The 20,381-nt window shown below is 35.2% G+C and overlaps 1 protein-coding gene across 2 annotated transcripts in view; it reads right to left on the bottom strand.

Annotated features, from left to right (window-relative positions):
- Positions 1–338: 338 nt before the first annotated feature.
- The window catches only part of LOC145255672 (SAGA-associated factor 29-like), a 53,815-nt gene continuing 33,772 nt past the window's right edge, over positions 339–20,381 (bottom strand). Inside the window, exons 8-10 of one of the 2 annotated variants that reach the window (XM_080114234.1) lie at positions 18,964–19,057; positions 15,120–15,188; positions 339–2,574 (exon numbers count right to left, since the gene is read on the bottom strand). In XM_080114234.1, coding sequence (XP_079970360.1) covers positions 2,458–2,574; positions 15,120–15,188; positions 18,964–19,057 — 280 coding nt within the window. In that variant the 3' untranslated portion in view covers positions 339–2,457. Of the gene's footprint in view, positions 2,575–15,119; positions 15,189–18,963; positions 19,061–20,381 lie in introns of both variants that reach the window. The other variant, XM_080114233.1, reaches the window with a different exon arrangement.

Raw genomic sequence — 20,381 nt, 5'->3', positions numbered from 1 at the left:
TTAGAAACTGAGCACCCTCTACAAATATTTTAATATTGACTTTTTTCCATTTTTTTTTTTTTTTTGATAATCCGATAGACTGGTGCCCATTCTATAATAATCAAATGAAAAAAACTGAAAAAAAAAAAATGAAAATAAAAAAAAAATAAAGATGGGGGCAAAATTCTTCAGGTCTGCCATTTTCTAACATTATATATATGTGTGTGCATATATATAAATAAATGCATGCATATACTTTAAATGCATGTTTCTCTATTAATGGTCTTTGAATTTGTAGTAAGTACAAAACTGTTTAGGCTTTTCTTTTAACAAAAAGAAAAGAAAAAAAAATCAGGATCCTAAAAGGAATAAAAATTTAATTCAAAATGTAACAATTAACCATAGAAAAAAATTGATTTTACATTTTTGCAAATTAAGTTGTTTTTTTTCTTTGAATTGATTTTTGTTCCTTAGAAATTGTTCCACTTTCTGAAAAGTATGTATTTGGAGTGGGAGAGGAATATTTTAGTGATTTATTTTATAACAAGGAAAGTTTTGAAAAAGATTGGATTTAGTCAAAGCACACACAAGTTTATCCAAATATTTTGGTTGCACAGTATTATATAAATTGAAGATACCTAATGGAAGGCAAATCATATTGATGGTATCTAATGATGTCAGGTGGATATATAAGAGATAGTAGAGGGAGAATGGGAAACCATCCAAGGGTATACAGAGAAAAACATCAGAGAGAGAGAGAGAGAGAGAGAGAGAGAGAGAGAGAGAGAGAGAGAGAGAGAGACAAATGTCACAGAGAGAGATAAACGTCATGGGGAAGAGAGAGAAAAAGAGAGACAAATGTAATAAGGAGAGAGAGAGACAAACATAATAGGGAGAGAGAGAGACAAATGTCACAGAGAGAAAGAGAGAAAGATAAACATTATATATAGAGAGAGAAAGAGATAAACATCAGAGAGAGAGAGAGAGAGAGAGAGAGAAAGAGATAAACATCAGAGAGGGAGAAAGTGATAAACATCAGAGAGGGAGAAAGAGATAAACATCAGAGAGGGAGAAAGTGATAAACATCAGAGAGGGAGAAAGAGATAAACATCAGAGAGAGAGAAAGGGAGATAAACATCAGAGAGAGAGAAAGGGAGATAAACATCAGAGAGAGAGAAAGGGAGATAAACATCAGAGAGAGAAAGGGAGATAAACATCAGAGAGAGAAAGGGAGATAAATATCAGAGAGAGAAAGGGAGATAAACATCAGAGAGAGAAAGGGAGATAAACATCAGAGAGAGAGAAAGCAAAATAAATATCACAGAGAGAGAGAGAGAGAAAGCAAGATAAATATCACAGAGAGAGAGAGAGAAAGCAAGATAAATATCACAGAGAGAGAGAGAGAAAGCAAGATAAATATCACAGAGAGAGAGAAAGCAAGATAAATATCACAGAGAGAGAGAGAGAAAGCAAGATAAATATCACAGAGAGATAGAGACAGCAAGATAAATATCAGAGAGAGAGAGAGAAAGCAAGATAAATATCAGAGAGAGCAAGACAAAAGTCAGAGAAAGAGAGAGACAAACATCATAGAAAGAGAAACGTCAGAGAGAGAAAACAGAGACAAATGTCAGAGAGAGAAAACAGAGACAAACGTCAGAGAGAGAAAACAGAGACAAACGTCAGAGAGAGAAAACAGAGACAAACGTCAGAGAGAGAAACAAGAGATAAACGTCAGAGAAAACAGAGACAAATGTCAGAGAGAGAGGGTGAAAACGTGTACATGTGAAAATAAAATGTAAGCATGCCGTTGAACACGTGTGTCATCTTTTCTGCATAATTATAAATTTTCTGTTCACAAAATGTCACAGCATTTTTTGCAGTGTGAAAACAACAAGGCTAAGAGCGGCAATATTCCTGGTCACGTGGCAGCAGCTATTGTGGCAGAGATGGAGTGGCAGGTTTGGAGGAAGATGTTCTCGGCTGAAGAGGCTGTACGATTGGGTGACTGGCAGAAGAGATTACTCTTTTCTTTTTTTATCACCTTGCATACTTCCAGCAAGAACCGCTTGCGCATGAAATACTTTGCAAGATATTGCCCATATTGGGGCACACATTTGACAATATAAGACAACCAGATCAGGCAGCCGAGTAGAGAGCAAAAGACGTGCAAAGTTGTGTAGAAAAACAATCTCCAACAGGTTTTTCATTACATTTTAAATGCATTTAAAAAAGAAATTTTTTTTTTTATTTAATCAGTCAATATAAGCGTCATATTATTCGGGAATAATGGGGGAGGGTATGAAAGGTAATGAATAATAGCCCAGGTGATCCGACACAAATGGTCATTGAGGGGGAAAAGGTAATTCAGAGTCTGACTGCGTTTCAAAAATTCAAAATGTGGAGGTTTTGCATTTGATTCGGATTTGGTTTATCTGGTGATGAGTGCATGCACGGCAGCCAAAGGGAGATTCCTGTTCATTTTCTTTTTTCCTCCTTACAAGCTATCACATAGCGCTGAGCAACTCCAAGGGGTGGAGAGTAGCCATCCGGGTAAGACGTGTCTTCAAATAAAACCATATAATCATCTTGAGGCTGGAAAATACAAAAATAAAATCGAATAAAAAAAAAAAAAGTTTTTAAATGCAATCAAAATCAGATATGCACATATTTTAAGATCAAAAATGCACTTAATATCAAATATATTTTGTATACATTTATCTGCCATTCCACCCCCCCCCAGTTTAAAACAGAATATCTTTGCATATCTTTCTTCTAAAGTATCCTGATGTCCAGATTGCATTTTTGAAATTCACCAGCTGTGACAATCAGGCTTTAGTAGGGTGTATTCTAATTCCTGCTCTAGTTGTTCATTTGAACCTGAAATCATAAAAATTGGTCAGTCATCTCATAAGATGTATAACAATATCATACTGAATTTTTAAGAGTCTATGACAATTTTAAATGCCTGCACAAAAAAAGTCTAGAAACTTATTATTATCATAGTTATACTTTGTATACTTTTTGATTTGTTTTTTTTTTGTCATAATGCGGCATCTACCCAGGTGAGATGTGCAGGCTTCTTTCTTTCAGAGAAAGATTTTAGAGAATATTAGTTCTCACAATTGTTATTATTCCACATACAGAGCCTGGTATTCCCAAATAGTTACCTATCTGATGCTGACTAGGCTCAATGTCTTTGGGGATCTGATTATTTTAATGCCAACTCCAGTTATTTTGAATAGAAATAATTTTAATAAGTTCTTAAAGCTGTTAGAAGCAATTCAGTCGGTAGTGGAACGGGGGACACAAGTGGGCGATAACATTTAATGTTATAAGATTGAGCTTCTTTCATAACTACAAAAAAAAACAAAAAGAACTTTTTAACCATCGACTGCCAGGACAAATAACTTACCTGAGAGTACATCTTTCAAATTGCTCAGCCCAACATTCACAGGCAACATGAATTAGAACAAATACATTGAGGACATTGCCAAGACTGCTATAAAGAAAGTGGGCTCCCTCTAACATGCTAGAAAATTACACACACCAGAGAGCAAGCTATCTTTTTAGAAATTTACATTTCACCTATGGATGGAGTGTTGTTGTCACATCTGGGTTGGAGCATCTATGTCACATTCTTAGACAGCGTCAAAAAAAGAGTCTTAAATCTAAAAGGTTCCGGGTTCCGCACTAATCAGCCAAGCTCTGTCCCATTGTCAGAACGTTGCGTGTGTTTTATAAGTACTTTAATAGAAAGTGCTCTGCTGAAACCGTAACACTTGAATGCCCCTCAAGATACATACTCTTAATTAACCTGACAAGCAGCAAAACTCCACACCCTTCATTTTTGAGGTCCCTAAGAATCTGGAAGCCTTCTGCTCTAATAGTTTATTAGACTTAGGAATTTTATGTTTCCCTGACTGTACTAGCCTGCAGAAGTTTAAATGTAATATGACCTCTTGCTGCTCAACTCCCTACAGTTCTGTTAGACACAATCCTAAATGGTAGCCCCTTACGTTCTAAGTGATAGTATGCTTTGTTTAGGGTAAAAATAAACAAAAAAGTAAAGATAATAAAAATAGAAAATGCTAATAGTTTTTTGAGTTTTTTTCTTTATTTTAATCTTAAATCTTTCAATGATAATAACTAGGATTTATTATTAAGGCTATGATGAGAATATTCTTTTCATTATTTTTACTCTCGAGTATATATCGATTAATATCTTATATGTTTTTAGATAGAGTAATGTGGTTCTCGATTGATTAACTGTGTCTAACTGTGTCGAATATATACTTGAGAGTCAAAACAATGATAAGAATATTCTCGTCATAGCCCTAATAATAAATGCCCTTAGAAAAAAAATTGCTGTGGTTTCATGATTATTTTTTTTTTTTTCTTTTTTGGTTGTAGTAGACACACAGAATGTTTTTCAGACGTATCAGGAAGATAGTCTTTAATCAAGAATGGCCACATGAAGAAATTGAGTTATCTTTTTGGAGTATTGTTGATATCTGAATTTTTATTTTGCTGCTCAACTGCCTACTTAGGCATCATGCCTACAGGGACTCTCTAATTCAAAGTAGGTCCTGGATATGACCTTAAACTATATCCGATGGTGAGGCCTCAGCTTGCGGGCTTTGGGGAGTGTGGAGCCACCCTTTAATCGCTATTGCTCCCAGGTCCACTCTGACCCGGAGTGGTAGTTTGATTGATTGATTGGTTTTACGGCATATCAACCTATGTGGTCATTTAATGCCGGAGTCCTTTTTTTTTTTTTTTTATAACTTTTTTTATTGGGAGGGGGGAAATGACTTTTTCAGCCTTTCCTCCCTTTTTTATAAAATTGAACTAAGAAATTAAATGTTGTATTTATACATGGATGTGTATATTTGGGTGACTTTAAATTTCCTTAAATTTTCTTATATAAATTTACTTTCCTTAGGTATGCTAGAATATTTGCTGAGTTGACCTTTTCAAAAAGGTCTTCCATATTGCTTTCTGTATAATATAATTTTCTAGTTGGGGCAAGGTCATCACACCAAACTAGGATATGTTTTACTGTGAGTGTCTCCTGGCATGGGATGCACTCTGGCGCCGATTCTCCATTTAGTATATAAGAATGAGTAAAGTTGGTGTGCCCTATGCGCAGCCGAGTCAGTATCACATCTTCTCGGCGTGATCTCTTGATGTCCGGACATCGTTCCTTAAGTTCAGGTTTGATTGAGTATAATTTGTTGCCCTCTTGCTGACTCCACCGCAGTTGCCATTTTTCCTGTATGTATGCTTTTATCTGGGGTCTAAGATCAGTATGTGGAATCTTAAAATTGTCAGTTGGAAGGTGAGAAGATCTTTTTGCAGCTGTATCTGCCCTGTCATTGCCTTTGATCCCCACATGGCTGGGGATCCAGACAAGAATAATGTTTTTAGTAGTTGAAAGGATATTGATTTTTTCTATTAATTTTGTTGTTAGTGGATTTTCTTGTTTTTGATTTTGTATAGATAATAGGACTGATAGAGAATCTGTGAGAATGATGAAGTTTTTGGTGGTTTCCTCTGAAATTATGTTGAGTGCTAGATCGATAGCTATAGTCTCTGCAGTGAATATAGATGCTTCATTTTGAAGATTTCTCTTCATTGTGGTTTTATGGTACGTTGCTGCACATCCAGTGTGATTGTTGCTTTTAGACCCGTCTGTGTAGATAAAGGTGTAGTCTGAATATTGTAATTTTAAATGTTGAAGTTCGTCGTGGTATTCAATAGGGTTTGTGGTAGATTTGGACTTTTTGTTTAGGTTGAGTTTTATTTCAACTTGTTTCATGGTCCATGGGGGTGTTTTAGGCAGTATGAAGTTGTGAATGCTGGAGATTGGAATTTTCGATTCTTCAATGCTTTCCTTCATTCGGAGCCCGAACGTTTTGATAGTTTTTCTTCTCATGTTAAAGAGTTCTTCATATTTAGGATAGAAGGTACATTGGTATGCAGGGTTGTTTGGGCAAGACTTCAGTTTCAGTAAATATTGAAGGGCTAACTTTTCTCGCCTTAGATCTAGTGGGGGTTCGTGTGCTTCCGTGTATAGACTATTCACGGTGGAAGTTCTGTATGCTCCTAGGGCCAATCTTAGGCCAGTATGGTGAATAGGGTCTAGGCTTTTTATATATGATGTTCGGGTTGATCCATATATGAAACAACCATAGTCTAGCTTTGAGCGGACTAGTGCTCTGTAAAGTTTAAGGAGTGTTTCCCTGTCTGCACCCCAATCGGTATGTGCTACCACTCTCAAAAGATTTACAGCTTTGTTACATTTTTTTTTTCAGATAGTTTATGTGTGGGATGAATGTTAACTTTTTGTCAAATAAAATCCCTAAGAATTTGTACTGGTCAGTAACGGGTATGGGCATTCCTTCCATGGTTAGGACAGGATCATTATGCATGTTCTTTAGTTTGCAAAAATGCATGCATTTCGTTTTTCTTTTGGAGAATCTAAATCCATTCTCTTCCGTCCATCTCATTACTTTGTTTAAGCACAATTGAAGCTTCCTTTCTATTATAGATATATATCTAGATCTACAGCATATTAGGAAGTCATCCACATATAGGGAGCAATCTACCCCAGGGTTAAGGTTTTTTACAATGTTGTTAATTCGGATACTGAACAGGGTTACTGACAGTATACTCCCTTGAGGTACTCCATTCTCTTGTTCTTTCAAGTCCGAGAGAGCTGTGCCAACCTTTATTCTGAACTGTCTATTTTTTAAAAAATTTTCAATAAAAATTGGCATTCTGCCTTTTAGTCCAAGCGCCTTCAGATCCCTTGTAACACCGTACTTCCACACAGTATCATAGGCTTTTTCCATGTCAAAAAACACTGCTGTTAAATGTTCCTTCCTTACAAAGGCTTCTCTGATGAAGGTTTCAAGTCTGACTATGTGGTCTATTGAACTTCGGTTTTTCCTGAATCCTGTTTGAAATTCTGTAATAAGATTCTCTGTTTCCAGGAACCAGATTAGTCTTTTGTTTATAATCATTTCCATGGTCTTACAAATGCAGCTTGTTAGAGCTATTGGCCTGAAATTCAATGGATCTGAGACGTCACTTGATTGGGATTGGATGTTTGAGTTTTCAGATTTGGGGATTGGTATTATTGTGGCCTCTTTCCAGGTCTCGGGTACGTTTCCACTGGACCATATAATATTGAAAATTTCAAGTAGGTATTTCATTGAGGTTTCTGGAAGTTTTTTGAGGATTTCATATGGAATTTCATCGGGCCCTGTAGCTGTGTCATGGGATTTGGTTAGCGATTCTTTTAATTCAGGCAAGGTAAGAGGTTGGTTGTATTTTTCAGTATTTTGTGATTTAAATAGAATTTTCTTTTTCTCTTCCTTTTCTCTAATCTTTTTGAATTTCTCTGTTTGTCTGTCACATGATGAAATTTTTGATAAATTATCTGCCAGGTTATTGGAAATGTCTTTTTGATCGGTGTATATTTTGTTGCCTTTAGAGATGTGGGATATTGGTGTACTACTACACTTTCCTTCTATTTTCCTCATCATGTTCCAAACTGTTTTCGCCTTGGTATTCACATTAATTTTGGATATATAATTTCTCCAAGTTGTTCTTTTGGATTCCTTTATGATTCGTCTGGCTTTTGCTCTGTTGTTTTTGAAGAAATCCAGATTTTCGCTTGTTGGATACTTTTCGAATTTTCTCAAGGCAGCTCGTCGAGCTCTGATGGCTTTTCTGCATTCTTTTGTGAACCAAGGTTTGTTGTGATTGTTGGTTTTGGTTGTTTTCGGTATGGTATTATTTGCTATGTTTGTGAGTGTTTTAATGAAGTAGTTCAAATGGTCATCTTCATCATTCTTTTCGATAATTAATTGGTTTTTGCACTGTTCCTGGAAGTCTTCCCAATCCGCTTTATGTAGGTTCCATTTGGGTGTTTTTTGTTCAGTGCTAGTACTTAGACTTTCCAGGATGATTGGGAAATGATCACTCCCACAGGTGTCATTGTGTACTTTCCAGTCATAGTCCATATATATGGAAGGATCACATAAGGTAAGGTCAATGGCGGTGAAAGTACCTGTTGCTGGGTACATATAGGTGTAGTTTTGATTATTAAGGAGGCATAGATTATTTTTATTTATTATGTTTTCTATTTCTTTTCCTTTTTTATTTGTTTCTTTACTTCCCCATATTACATTGTGACTGTTGAGATCTCCTAGTAGAAAAAAGGGTTTAGGGAGTTGTTTTATTAATTGAGTTATCTCAGTTTCGTTGATTGTATCTTTTGGAGGGATGTATATTGAGCAAAGTGTTATAGTTCTATGTAGAGTCACTGAAACTGCAATTGCTTGCAAGTTTGTGTTTATATTTATTTGTCTTTGAGGGACTTCATTCTTCACAAGTATTGATGTGCCTCCAGAAGCTCTGTCCGTATCTTTATTTATGTAGTTGTAAGATGTGTAGTGTTTTATGTTGATGGTATTATTTTCTTTCAGAAAGGTCTCCTGTAGACAGACAAGTGCTGGGCTCATATTTGTTATTAATAATGTGAGTTCATTTTGGTTTGCTTTTATCCCTCTGATATTCCATTGTAATATTTTGTTCATCATTTGGAATTGTGTTCAACTTCCATCGTCTCCAATCCCTCAAATCTATTTTCTGTTGGAGTCCCTGTTCGAGATATAGATCGGGATCTTTCTTTTCCTGTTTTTGTTTGTTTTTTTTTTTTGTCTGGGGGGGATTTTTGATTCTTTTCTGGCTTGTGATGTGTTTGATGGTTGTTCGGTTGTTTTTGTAGAAATGGTTTGTGGTTTTGTTTCTTTTTGTGGTTCAGTAGTGTCTTTACTTAATATTATCCTTGGATTGGTTGCAGACATTGCACTATTCATTTTCCTCATTTCTTCTAATAGTTCTTTCATTTCCTTTATTAGTTTGCTTAGGACATCAATTTTCTTGTCAGTTGTATCCGTTACATGTATATGACCATTTTGATTGTTGATTGGATTAGTTTTTTTTGTTGCATCTGCATATGTTTTAGTTTCGATGATTTTCCTGGCCTCTGGGTAGGATATATTCTTTATATGTTTTAGTTTGGTCACTTCTTTTTCTCTTTTCCATATTTCGCAATATCTAGAGCCAGCGCCATGGTTTCCCAGGCAGTTGGCACACTTGAAATCTTTTCTGCAGTCAATGTGTGGGCCACTTTCTCCACACTTCCACACACTGGTAATCGTGTGCACCGATCTTGATGGTGTCCAAACTTCTGGCACTTGAAGCATTGGAGGGGGTTTGGAATATAAATTTCTACATTTATTTTCATATATCCGACTTTCACTTCTTTGGGTATGGTGAGGGAATCGAAAGTTAGTATATATGTATTGGTATCGATTTTCTCACCGTTTTTTTTTTTAATTTGAACTCTGCGAACATCTAACACATTCTGTTTCTGTAAGTTTGTCCGGATTTACTCCAAGGGACAAAGTGCAAGTTCGTGGCTTTTCACTACTCCTTTGCAGGTATTTAGGGTTGGATGTCTGTAGCATTTGACTTTGATGTTTTCAAATAATTTTAGTTTCAATATTTCTTTAGTTTGTTCTTCGTTATGGGTTTCTATTAGTAGGCTGCCGTTAAATTGTTTTTTAATAGACTTTGGTTTTAGAGTTTTAAGATTTTTTTCAATTTTAAAAGGTGATAGTTTGCTCAAAGGAGTTTCCTCCATTGATTCTATTACTACGAATGTTGAGTTCCTTGGTTTTATCGTCTCTTCGTCAGAGCTACTGATGTCAGAGACATCAGAGTGGGTTCTCTTTGGGTGGTTGGGTGGTTTTTGGGAGGAATAAACCATATATTTTGTTTTCTTTTTTGGTCATCTTTGTTCCCCACCCACCTCGGAGTCCTATTTGGGAAGAGCCTGGGGGGAAACCCATTCGCCCAGCCTCTACAGGGATACAATGATGATATAACCGACTTCGGTGGTATCATAATGATTATCTGTTCTCTCTTGATATTGCTATGGGATCTGTAGCAATCCTGAGGGGTTTACAGCCTCGTCATCGATATTCACACCTAATCGATTGACCCTCAGCCACCGCTTTCCATCATATATTAGGGAGTAGGGTTATTTGTGGGAGAGGGGGGATGTGTTGTATTAGTAGTGGGTTTTTGGAATGGGCAATATATGGTGGGGCTTGGCGTGACTGGCCGATTGGTCGGATCGGGCCTCTCCGACCGCCCGTCTAATCGAAGTAAGGGCCAAAGTAATGTGTTGCGGTGCCTAAACTTCTATGTATCCTGGTTTAGGTTCGCTCAATCACCAGGATCACGTCCTAAGACTTTACGGGTAGCAACCCACGGCTAACTGGTTGCCCCATTGAGGGATTTTTACCCTCTGCAGGGGGACAGTCGGTTTGTTCTCATGCCCTACCGACAGGGCAAAAAAATAAATAAATAAATAGATAATTTAATAGAATATATTTGTTTTCTTTTTCTTTCTTTTTTTGTTGTTTCTTTTCCTTTTTAAAATCTGTTTCTATTTAACCCATAGTTGGGACCCTAACAGGTACTACCACTCCGGGTCAGGGTGGACCTGGGAGCAATGGCAATTAAGAGGTGGCTCCACACTCCCCAAGCCCGTAAGCTGGACCTCACCATCGGATGTAGTTTAAGGTCATATCCAGGACCGGGAGTAAGGAAAAAATAAAATAAAAAGGGGGGGGATAGGCTGTTGTTTTTGTTTTTGGTTTTGCAGAACATAATTAAGTTTTACAAAAAAGATCAGAAAACAAAAAAAAGTCAATGTAGGTGCATTTCGTCTCAGGAAGCCACAGGGCAGCCTGATCTGGTAGCACCAGCGGAGTGGTAGTACCTGTTAGGGTCCCAACTATGGGTTAAATAGAAACCAACTTGAAAAAAAAAAATATATATATATATATTCTATTAAAAAAACGTTTCCTTAAAAATCACTGGATTCGGCATTAAATAACCTGTTGATATGCCGTAAAACAAAAACAAAAAAAAAACAATCAACTAATTCAGAGTAGCACCTGATGTCTCAATGTTAATGTGCCTTATTTGGGATGAATAAGAATAAAACAAAAGAGTCACTTGTTTCATGATAGACCAATCACAAGTTTTATTGGATAATACAATTATAACTACGTTCAATTTTACACCATTCCCATCACCTTTCTTTGTTAAAATTCCGCCACATGAATAAAATTAATTAAACAATATCATTAATGTAAATTTACTTAAATAATTTTAGATTGTTTACGAATTCCTAAACGTTTCAGTGAAAATGCAAAAGGGGAGATAACTACTAAAATAAAGGGGGGATTACTCTGAATGACTTGTTAAAAATGAGAAAAAAATACAAAATTTTGGAGAAAATAAAATTGTCTGAATCACAGGTTAAAATAAATCTATACTCAAATCTGGGGGTTTTGTGAATCGATATTCATATTAAAAACTTTTTTCTATTTATTTAAAAAGAAAATACAACTTTGTTATATATGAATCATGGAACTGCATTAACTAGCAAAAAATCTATTTACATATTCTTTTAAACATTCATTTTAATTAATTCCCTATCAGTTTTTTTCGGTTTTCTTATATATATTTATATTACATAATTATATTTATGCAGATATTCTACATGATTTATACTTGCATAATATTTGCATAAAGAGTTTATAGTGAACACAAAACTCTTTCCATATATATTTATGTATCCATATATATTTTTATTTAAAAATTTTTGTCTACTAAACTCCTACAGTTTTTGGTCTACAGACATGAAACTTCATATATTAGGTATTTGAACCCATGCAAAACTTTATATCTGGATTTTAGCCTGGGAAAATCGGTAAAGTGTGAAAATTTAAAAAAAAAAAATGAAATTTGCCAGGTGAAGGTTGAACTCAGACATTACAAATATGCATGCATAATGTAGTAGATATCGGTTCAAGTTTTAATTTTAAACCTTGCAGCAAATATATCTTCATAGCTCAGTCATTAATGGCAGAGGAAAAAAATAAATTATAAGCTAAACATTTTGGTTTTGATTCTCAGTGGTGGTGCACAAGTCTTTTTCTTTTTTTTAAATCATTACTATATATTGGGTCCAATATATTTTATATATATATATAAAAGCCAAAATGTGTGTTAGTGTGTTTGTATGTCTCACAAAACTTTCCACACAGGCGACGGATTTTCACCAGATCAGTATCATTTTGAACCTAAAATAGAAAAGAAAAAAATGTTGCCCAGGTGTTTGGAGGTGTAAAAGAGAAAAAACATTTGTTTTGACTAACCCCTCCCAACACACACACACCTCCAAACACCCAGGCAACGCCAGGCACCCCTGCTAGTCTATATATATAAAAGGCAAAATGTGTGTTAGTTAGTGTGTTTGTGTGTGTGTGTTCGTATGTCTTACAAAAACTTTCCACACAGGCGACGGACTTTTGCCAGATTACTTCGCCCATTTTGTTTTTGATCTACTCCTTCCCAACACACACACACACACACACACACACATACACACACACACACACACACACCTCCAGGTTCGAGCCTACCCTCCTACCCAAACTTTTTTTTTTTTTCTTTTACACCTCCAAACACCCGGGCAACCTTTTTTCATTTTTTTTTTTATTTCATATCTAAACAGGGTTATTACTTCGCCCGTTTTGATCTAAACCCCCCCCCCCCAAACACACACACCTCCAAACACTCAAGCAACGCCGGGCTTTCCCCCATAGCCTATATATATAAAAGCGAAAATGTATTTATGTATGTTCGCTTTTTGTGTATGTCTGCAAAAAGGCTTTTTTTCGTCAGCCTTCTTGCTCGGCTTGCTTCTTTTTAAAACTTTTTATATCACGTCTAAATGATAATAGCTACAACTTAAGAATGGGGGTCGGGTGTATTTAATTTGTCAGACTTTCACGCACTATTTTTTCCAGATATTTTGATCACCGCATGTTTCTTTCGCTTTTCCGTATACAACAAGCGAAACTTGGCTAGCAGCCGCATCATGTTTCAAGATCAAACATCACGCGACTTAAGTTTCTCGCACCTGTCAATTTCATTTTATAAACGTTAAATTAAGATGCTTTTCATTCCTCTTCTCGTGGCCGGGATGGTTAGGTCCCAGAGTTTTTTTCCATTTCGTTTCCACCGCCACGTCAAAGGTTTGGGGTTCAAGCCTACTTTCCTACTAAAACTTTTTTTTTTCTTTTACACCTCTAAACACCCGGCCAACATATTTTTTTTTAAAACAGGGTTGTTTTGATCAACACCTCTCCCCCAACACACACACCTACAAACACCTAGTCCATTATATAAATCTTACCTGTCTGTTTAAATGCATGTATGTATGTCTGCCTAAAATTTCGACAGAGGTGACGGATTTTCCCGAGATTAGTATTGTTTTGAAGCTCGACCCTTCGGACCACAAATATCAAAAAATTGGCTAAAAACATTAATTCCTTCACCCTCAATCGGATACCTTTCTACAAGGAGGGGGACGGTCGCTTTTTTCGCCAATATTTTTGAAAGTCATCCCCTTTTTTCGATTGACTAGCCTTAATTTCAACCTTCGCCAGTTCCGGTTTGGCGATGGACGCAACAGCAAAGACATCATGTTTTTTCTTTTTTCACTTTCTTTTCCTCCTTCACGGTATGGGTTCGAGCCTGGCTGCATGCCTGCCTACTACCTCCCCTTCTTTTTTGCTCAACACACACCTCCAAACACCTGGGTAACGCCGGGCACACAGGTTACTCTATAATATAAATCTCATCTGTATGTGTGTATGTCTGCCTAAAACTTTGAACAGAGGCAATGGATTTTCACAAGATCAGTATCGTTTTGAAGCTCAACCCTTCGGACGACAAATATCAAGACATTGGCCAAAAAACATTAATGTCTTCACCCTTAACTAGTCAGTTTTCTACAAGGAAGGTTGTTGTTTTTTTTGCTGACATTTTTGCAAGTCATTCAAATCTCGCATAAAAGACATTTCGACTGTTCGTGATGTCACAACCGCGGTAGGCGCATCGATAAGACCATTTTTTTTTTTTTTCACCTCTTTTTCCTCTGGCGTGTTACAGGTTTCCGCTTACTACTTTTTTTTTTTTTTTTTGCTGAACCAACACCCTTAGACATACACACCTCCACTTTCTTTTCCGCCTTCATCTCATGTGGTCGAGCCTGCCTACTAGAACATTTTTTTTTTGCTCAACACACACCTACAAACACTTAGGCTATGCCAGGTACCCAGACTAGTATAATAATAAATACAAAGTCTGCATTAATCAAAATATCATATTTAAGCGAATTTTATGACCGGACAATGCCAGGTGCTCTACTAGTAAATGAATAAAATTAGACACCTACAAAAGTTACAGAAAGAAAAAAGTCCATGAAAGTTGAAATTTTTTACTTTGTATCTAGATCAGGATAATTTATATTTGATTGGTTCGTTTAACCTTCTTTGAGTCATTTAATGCTGCATATGAATTTATTTTTTATTTCTATTGTTTTCAAATTTGATCGTCTTCAAATTTTTTATTTGCCTGCAGATACTTAGATGTTTTTGAGGTCGATAAAACGAGTAATATTTTGATGTTATTGTTAGAAGGGACTACATTTTGTGATAAAGATTCACTCTTTTTAGAGAGTTTAGGATAGTATTCAAGTTTTCTTTTCCAAAAAGGTCTTTTAGATTTTTGGCATTGTAAAAGTGTTTACGAATGTATGTGAGGTCATAACAGTCAATTAAGAGATCTTTCACCAAAGAAAGTTCAATTCGGTAGGTTCTTCGTTTTCTAATATGAAGGAGCGGGTTATGTATGTGTGTCCTATCTGAACACGTGATAGGACTACTTTACATGATTTTCTGGGATTTGATAGTTGTTTTTTTTAAGAATAGACTTAATATTGAATAGTTGTTTTGGCAGTTGTTCCAGGCTTCTTGACATTTCTTAATAATAAATTTGTTTATTGAAGGTTTGTAGGCAATGTATGGAATTTTTATGTCATTTATTTCAAGTTTTAAAGATTTTTTTTCAACCATGTTGAATTATAGCTGTAAGTTTGGAGAAATTAAAAGAAGAAAAATAGAAATTCTATTTACCCTTTTTGGGGGTTCATGGATGAGGGCTCTGTAAAAACAGGTGGTCTGTGGGTATAATGCAAGAACCAGCTAGAAAGAAAAAAGAAAAAAAAAAAAATTGAGTAAAGAATTTTACATCATTGATTGTTTCAAATCACAAAATTTTCTAGCCTATTTTCCCCCGTTTTCTTATCAATTTCCAAAATTTATAATAATTCTGATTGTTTAATTGAATCTAGGATTTCACAATTGAAAATAATTTTATTCTTAATTTGTCCTCACTGACAAATACATTTTAATACCATAGGATTCTCTTGCATCATTCACCCTGAGTGGGTTGAGGGAGCTTTCTCCAAAAGTAGAAGTTTCTAGGAACTACTTAATTCACAAGCAGTTCTCAGTAATAAGTATATTCCAGTCAAGGGAGATAACTTTAAAGTTAGTTGTAGCATTTTTTTTTTTTTTTTTTATTTTGACAAACAGGTGTTGCTGTCCTCCAACATACAGCGCCTGATTTAATGAAGACACACGTGTCAACATGATTCTACTGTTATGCAGTTTCAGGTCGTATCCAAGAGAGAGATGAGATCGAGGTGCCTTCAATAAGTTTCCAGAAATTTTTTGTACAGGTATTCACAATTGCTGTAGACTCTTGAAAATTCAGTATGTTATTCTATACATCTTATGAGATGATTGATCAATTTTTATGATTTCAAGTTCAAATGAACAGCTATAGCAGGAATTGGAATACAACCTAGTAAAGCTTGATAGTCACAGCTGGTGAATGAAAAAGTGCAATCTGGACACTTTAGGAAAACAATATGCAATAAAATTGTTTTAAACCTGGAAAAAAATGCCACAGAAATATATGGAATGCTTCAGACTGCTTTTGGACCATCTTGCATGAATCAAGCATCAATTTTTGAATGGCATAAGAGATTTAAGGCAGGCAAAGAGTCTGTGAGGGATGATGAGAGGCGTGGGAGGGGTACAGAAGTCAGAATTTCATGGATAAGGACCCTCATGTGTCTATAGAGACAATAAGTGCACAGTTTGATATCAGTGTGAGAACTGTACACACAATTATTTGTGAGAAACTGAAAATGCGGAAGATTTGCACAAAGTTTGTCCCAAGAGTGCTCAGAGAAGATCAGAAAGAAAGACATCATGACAGCAGGGAGATGGTCAAGCTGATCAATTCAGATCCCGCAGTTCTTGATGTTCTAGTGACCAGCGATGAAAGCTGGATCTACTGCTATGACCCAGGGATCAAGAGACAGTAGAAGCATACTAGCTCTCCCAGACCTAAGAAGGCCAAACAGAGAAGGCCACCCAGAAACTTATGATGATCCTTATTTTTTTTGACAGACCAGGCATGATCTACATGCACTGGGTTTCCACTGGACAGACAGTCAACAAGAAATGTTAAGGTTTTAAGGGAGTTCAGGAAGAGATTCTGTCAGAAGTGGCCAGCACTCTTCAAATCAAGTCAGTGGCATTTCCACCAGGACAATGCCCCAGTCCACAACTCTAGCCTTGTCACAGACTATTTGACCAAGATGGACATCAAAACAGTTCTTCATCCTCCTTATGTTCCAGACTTTGCTCCATGTGATTATTGGTTATTCCCTAAGCTCAAGGAAAACCTTAGAGTCTGTCGTTATGAGACAATTGAGGAGATGAAAGAGGCTGTGACACAAGGGTCATTGACATGCTCACACAAGAGAACTTCCATAAGTTGTTGGAACGGTACAACAAGCACATTGCAGCTGGAAGAGATTATTTCGAAGGGGACTAGAGTTTCATGCGTGTACTATCAATAAAAGTGCGCATACGAAAAAAGTCTGGAAACTTATTTAGGGCATCTCACGTGTATGAGGTCAAAGTAAACATAACAGTAACTCAAGGCTGATCAATACATTTCCTAAAACTCAACTGTAGATCAAAGCTCAAATCAAAGAATTCTTGAAAAATGTAAGATTCGATGCTTGTGTAGAACAATGTTTTAAATCAATGCATTTCAGGTTATCATATCGTATGAATCTGAAGATTCCATTGTTGATATTGGTTTCCCCGATATTTTTCTAGTTTGAATTATATCTACAAAGACATAGAATACTTATGGAAGGGATAACATGAAGTTTGCCAACATCCCAAGTGATTTTTACGGAACGAACTAGATCCAAACTTAGAACACCCAAGTTGTCAGTTTGTGTCATTAACTACTTGTCCATTGCCACCTCCATTTCAGGTGGGAATGTTATTACGTGCTTACCGGTCATGTCGAAATAAGTATAAATCTCAAAAATTACAAAAAATACTCCAATATAAAAATAATCACAAGTAAAAATAAAATTTATAGTTTTATGATCTGTTTTAATGCAAGATATAGGGGAGATAACTGCATTCAATCACTTTGGCTAAATAATTACAATTTACCATTTTTAAACACAAAATGTTGGAACGTAATCCTGTTGATTTTTTTTTAAAACTACATCTAGCACATCTACTGGATCGTTTGAAATGCATTGGTTTTAGACATCACTATTCTACACAAGCACTAAAGATTTAATTCTGCTTCATTATTGTAGCGAAATTCGAAAATTGAAAAATTGAATTTCAAATGAAACTAATGGTATTTACTGAATTGTCATGTCACAGTAATGAAAATATCAAAAAATTATGAAAAACAATAAGGTAGAAAATAGTTTTCAAAGACAATCAGTAAAAATTGAGTTTAGCAAACAAAAAATAAAAATAGATCCACTTTATTTGATCCTAAACATTTTTCTGAAATGTTTTTTTAAGTTTTCGCAGGTTCTCCAAAACATTCAAGGTATAACATTTTGAATTTACAAATCTTACAATGAGCACTACTCTATAGAAAATTATGTTTCCATTCTAATTTTACAGCAATGGTATGCGAGAAAATCTATCTATCTACTATATAAAATTTCAGATAAAGGGACTTTATGCGCTTAGTGTTCTTAGATAGGTTTTATACCAAACTGTTTTCAATAATTATCGATAATCGAAACAATCCAATGAAAGGAACAGACGATTTTGACCAAAGTTAACATCTTACCCAGCCTAACATTACAAGTGCATTTGAGAAGTTTTATTACCGCATATGCCAAAAGACCCAACATATAAAATCAACAGTAAATTCTTTGATATGACAGGGATGCATTCGAAATGAATGTTTCTGTTAAAAGCACAATTTTACAAGGATACTTGACTTTTTCATTTTAAATTTAAGCCACTATCACCACACAAGCAGTATTGCCAGGAATATAAAATCAACAGTAGGTCCTTTGATATGACAAGAGCGCATTCGAAATGAATGTTTCTGTTTAGATCACAATTAAACCATGATACTTGACTTTTGCATTTTAAACTTTAATGCAAGCTATTATATGTAAAAATAATTTTATGAAATCAACAGTAGGTTCTCTACAGTGCAATATAGACTACAATGTATTGTGAACTTTATCACTGCAAGAGACACGTGAAGCTTTTTCCAGGAGCATCACGACGGGTTCCTAATTGGAGCAGGCAATCAATCGATTTAATTTAAAAATGGGCTATTTCATTGATTTCGATAATAAAAATATGAGAGTGTGAAACATTCATTGATCATCATTCAATCCCGGGCAATGTCGGATCACCGTGCTAGTTATGTTATATACTAAGGACCCTACACTAGTCAGATTATGTTAACTAGTATGAATTTCGAGAGGATTTCATTAACAGCTGTATGAAATTATATAATTGCTGAAAACGTATAGATATTTTTAGACGAAGGCAAAGTGGAAAAGCATTGGAATAATGAAGAGAGAAAAAGATACGTTTTAATAATACTCACCGTTTCTTTTGCGAACAAGGCATCAGGATCGGTTTCTGGATTCGCCTTCCAAATGGGTAATGGTACAATTCGTCTCCTGCTCAAGGAATGCCGCCTGCTCAATTAAGGAATTTCACTTGTTAGTTAAAGTTTGGTGCACACAAATCAAATGCACAAGTCTACGTCTGGATATAAAATTTTTTGTGCATGTCCCCACCCACAAGTGTTTTAAAAAGTTTAAAAAAAAAAAAAAAAAAAAAAAGGGAAAGAGTTTATTGAGAGAACAATGGAAGAAGAAGAAGTTGTTCACTAAGTTACACAAAAGAAAGCTGAATAGGATTGTTAATCAAGGTGTGGTAAGCAAAAGATCAAACATAAAAGTATGTATTAGTTTGGGATGATTAATTGGAATCAGAAGTTTATTGGGGTATCGGAAAAATTTGTGCCTATTTTCTGATACCAAAAACGATTCTTTTGTCTTTTTTATCTGATTTTGTTTAAAGCAACATTTTCCTCTCCTAGTAGTAATGATAAAATAAATAAATATTGATTTTATCCCCACAAGTGTATTTTTACGCTTGAGAAAATATCTGCACATTCAACACGTTTTTATGATAATCATGGGAAAATAACTATAGTGAAATAATCAGATTTATAAAGAATCAGAAATTTAGTACGGAATCAGTAATTGTATTGGAATCAGGAAAAATATTGGAATCGTCTTATTACTAGTAGATACATAGGGTGTCTTTTTAGAGGTGTCAAACTTTAAATAAACTGACAACTATTTCTTTTAATTGCATATTTGACAACTATCAGTTATTTTGAGTTCAGCTTGGTTTGGCAATTCATCGTGTGCTTTCAGCAGAACAGAACCAAAAGTTACACAGCGCACAATACAATTAATTTACTGAGAGAAGCATTTGATGAACAAATAATTTCAGAAAATGGACCTATTAATTGGCCACCTTATTCATGCTATTCAACCCCTTAAATTATTTTCTTTTGGGATATGTAAAATCCCATGTCTATGCTGATAAATCAGACACAATAGACCACTTGGAAGACAACATTTGGTGCGTTATTACCAAAATACAGTCTAATTTAATACATAAAGTCTGTGAAAATTGGACCTATAAATTACTCCATATATACAAGAGCCGTAGGGCTATATGCCTGAAATTGTATTTAAATTATAAAATGTGAAAAATTAATCATAGGAAAATAAACATTTCTCTGTGATATATTTTAATTTAAAATTTGCCACCTCTACAAAAAAAAAAAAAAAAAAAGATAAACACCCTTTTACTATCAATGGCATATCTTTGAAGTGTTTAGGAAGATAGAAAAAATAATATAAGAAAAAAAACGAAATAAGTTTATCAGCAGAACAATGGAGAGGAAGTTGTTCACCAAGGTACATAAAGGAAGTTAAATAG

The sequence above is a fragment of the Euprymna scolopes genome, chromosome 31 (genome assembly GCF_053919585.1).
Source record: "Euprymna scolopes isolate OS-2025 chromosome 31, ASM5391958v1, whole genome shotgun sequence".
Taxonomy (NCBI): Eukaryota; Metazoa; Mollusca; class Cephalopoda; order Sepiida; family Sepiolidae; genus Euprymna; species Euprymna scolopes.
The sequence above is the reverse complement of the archived record's forward strand: the minus strand, read 5'-3'. Positions and strand labels throughout refer to the sequence as shown.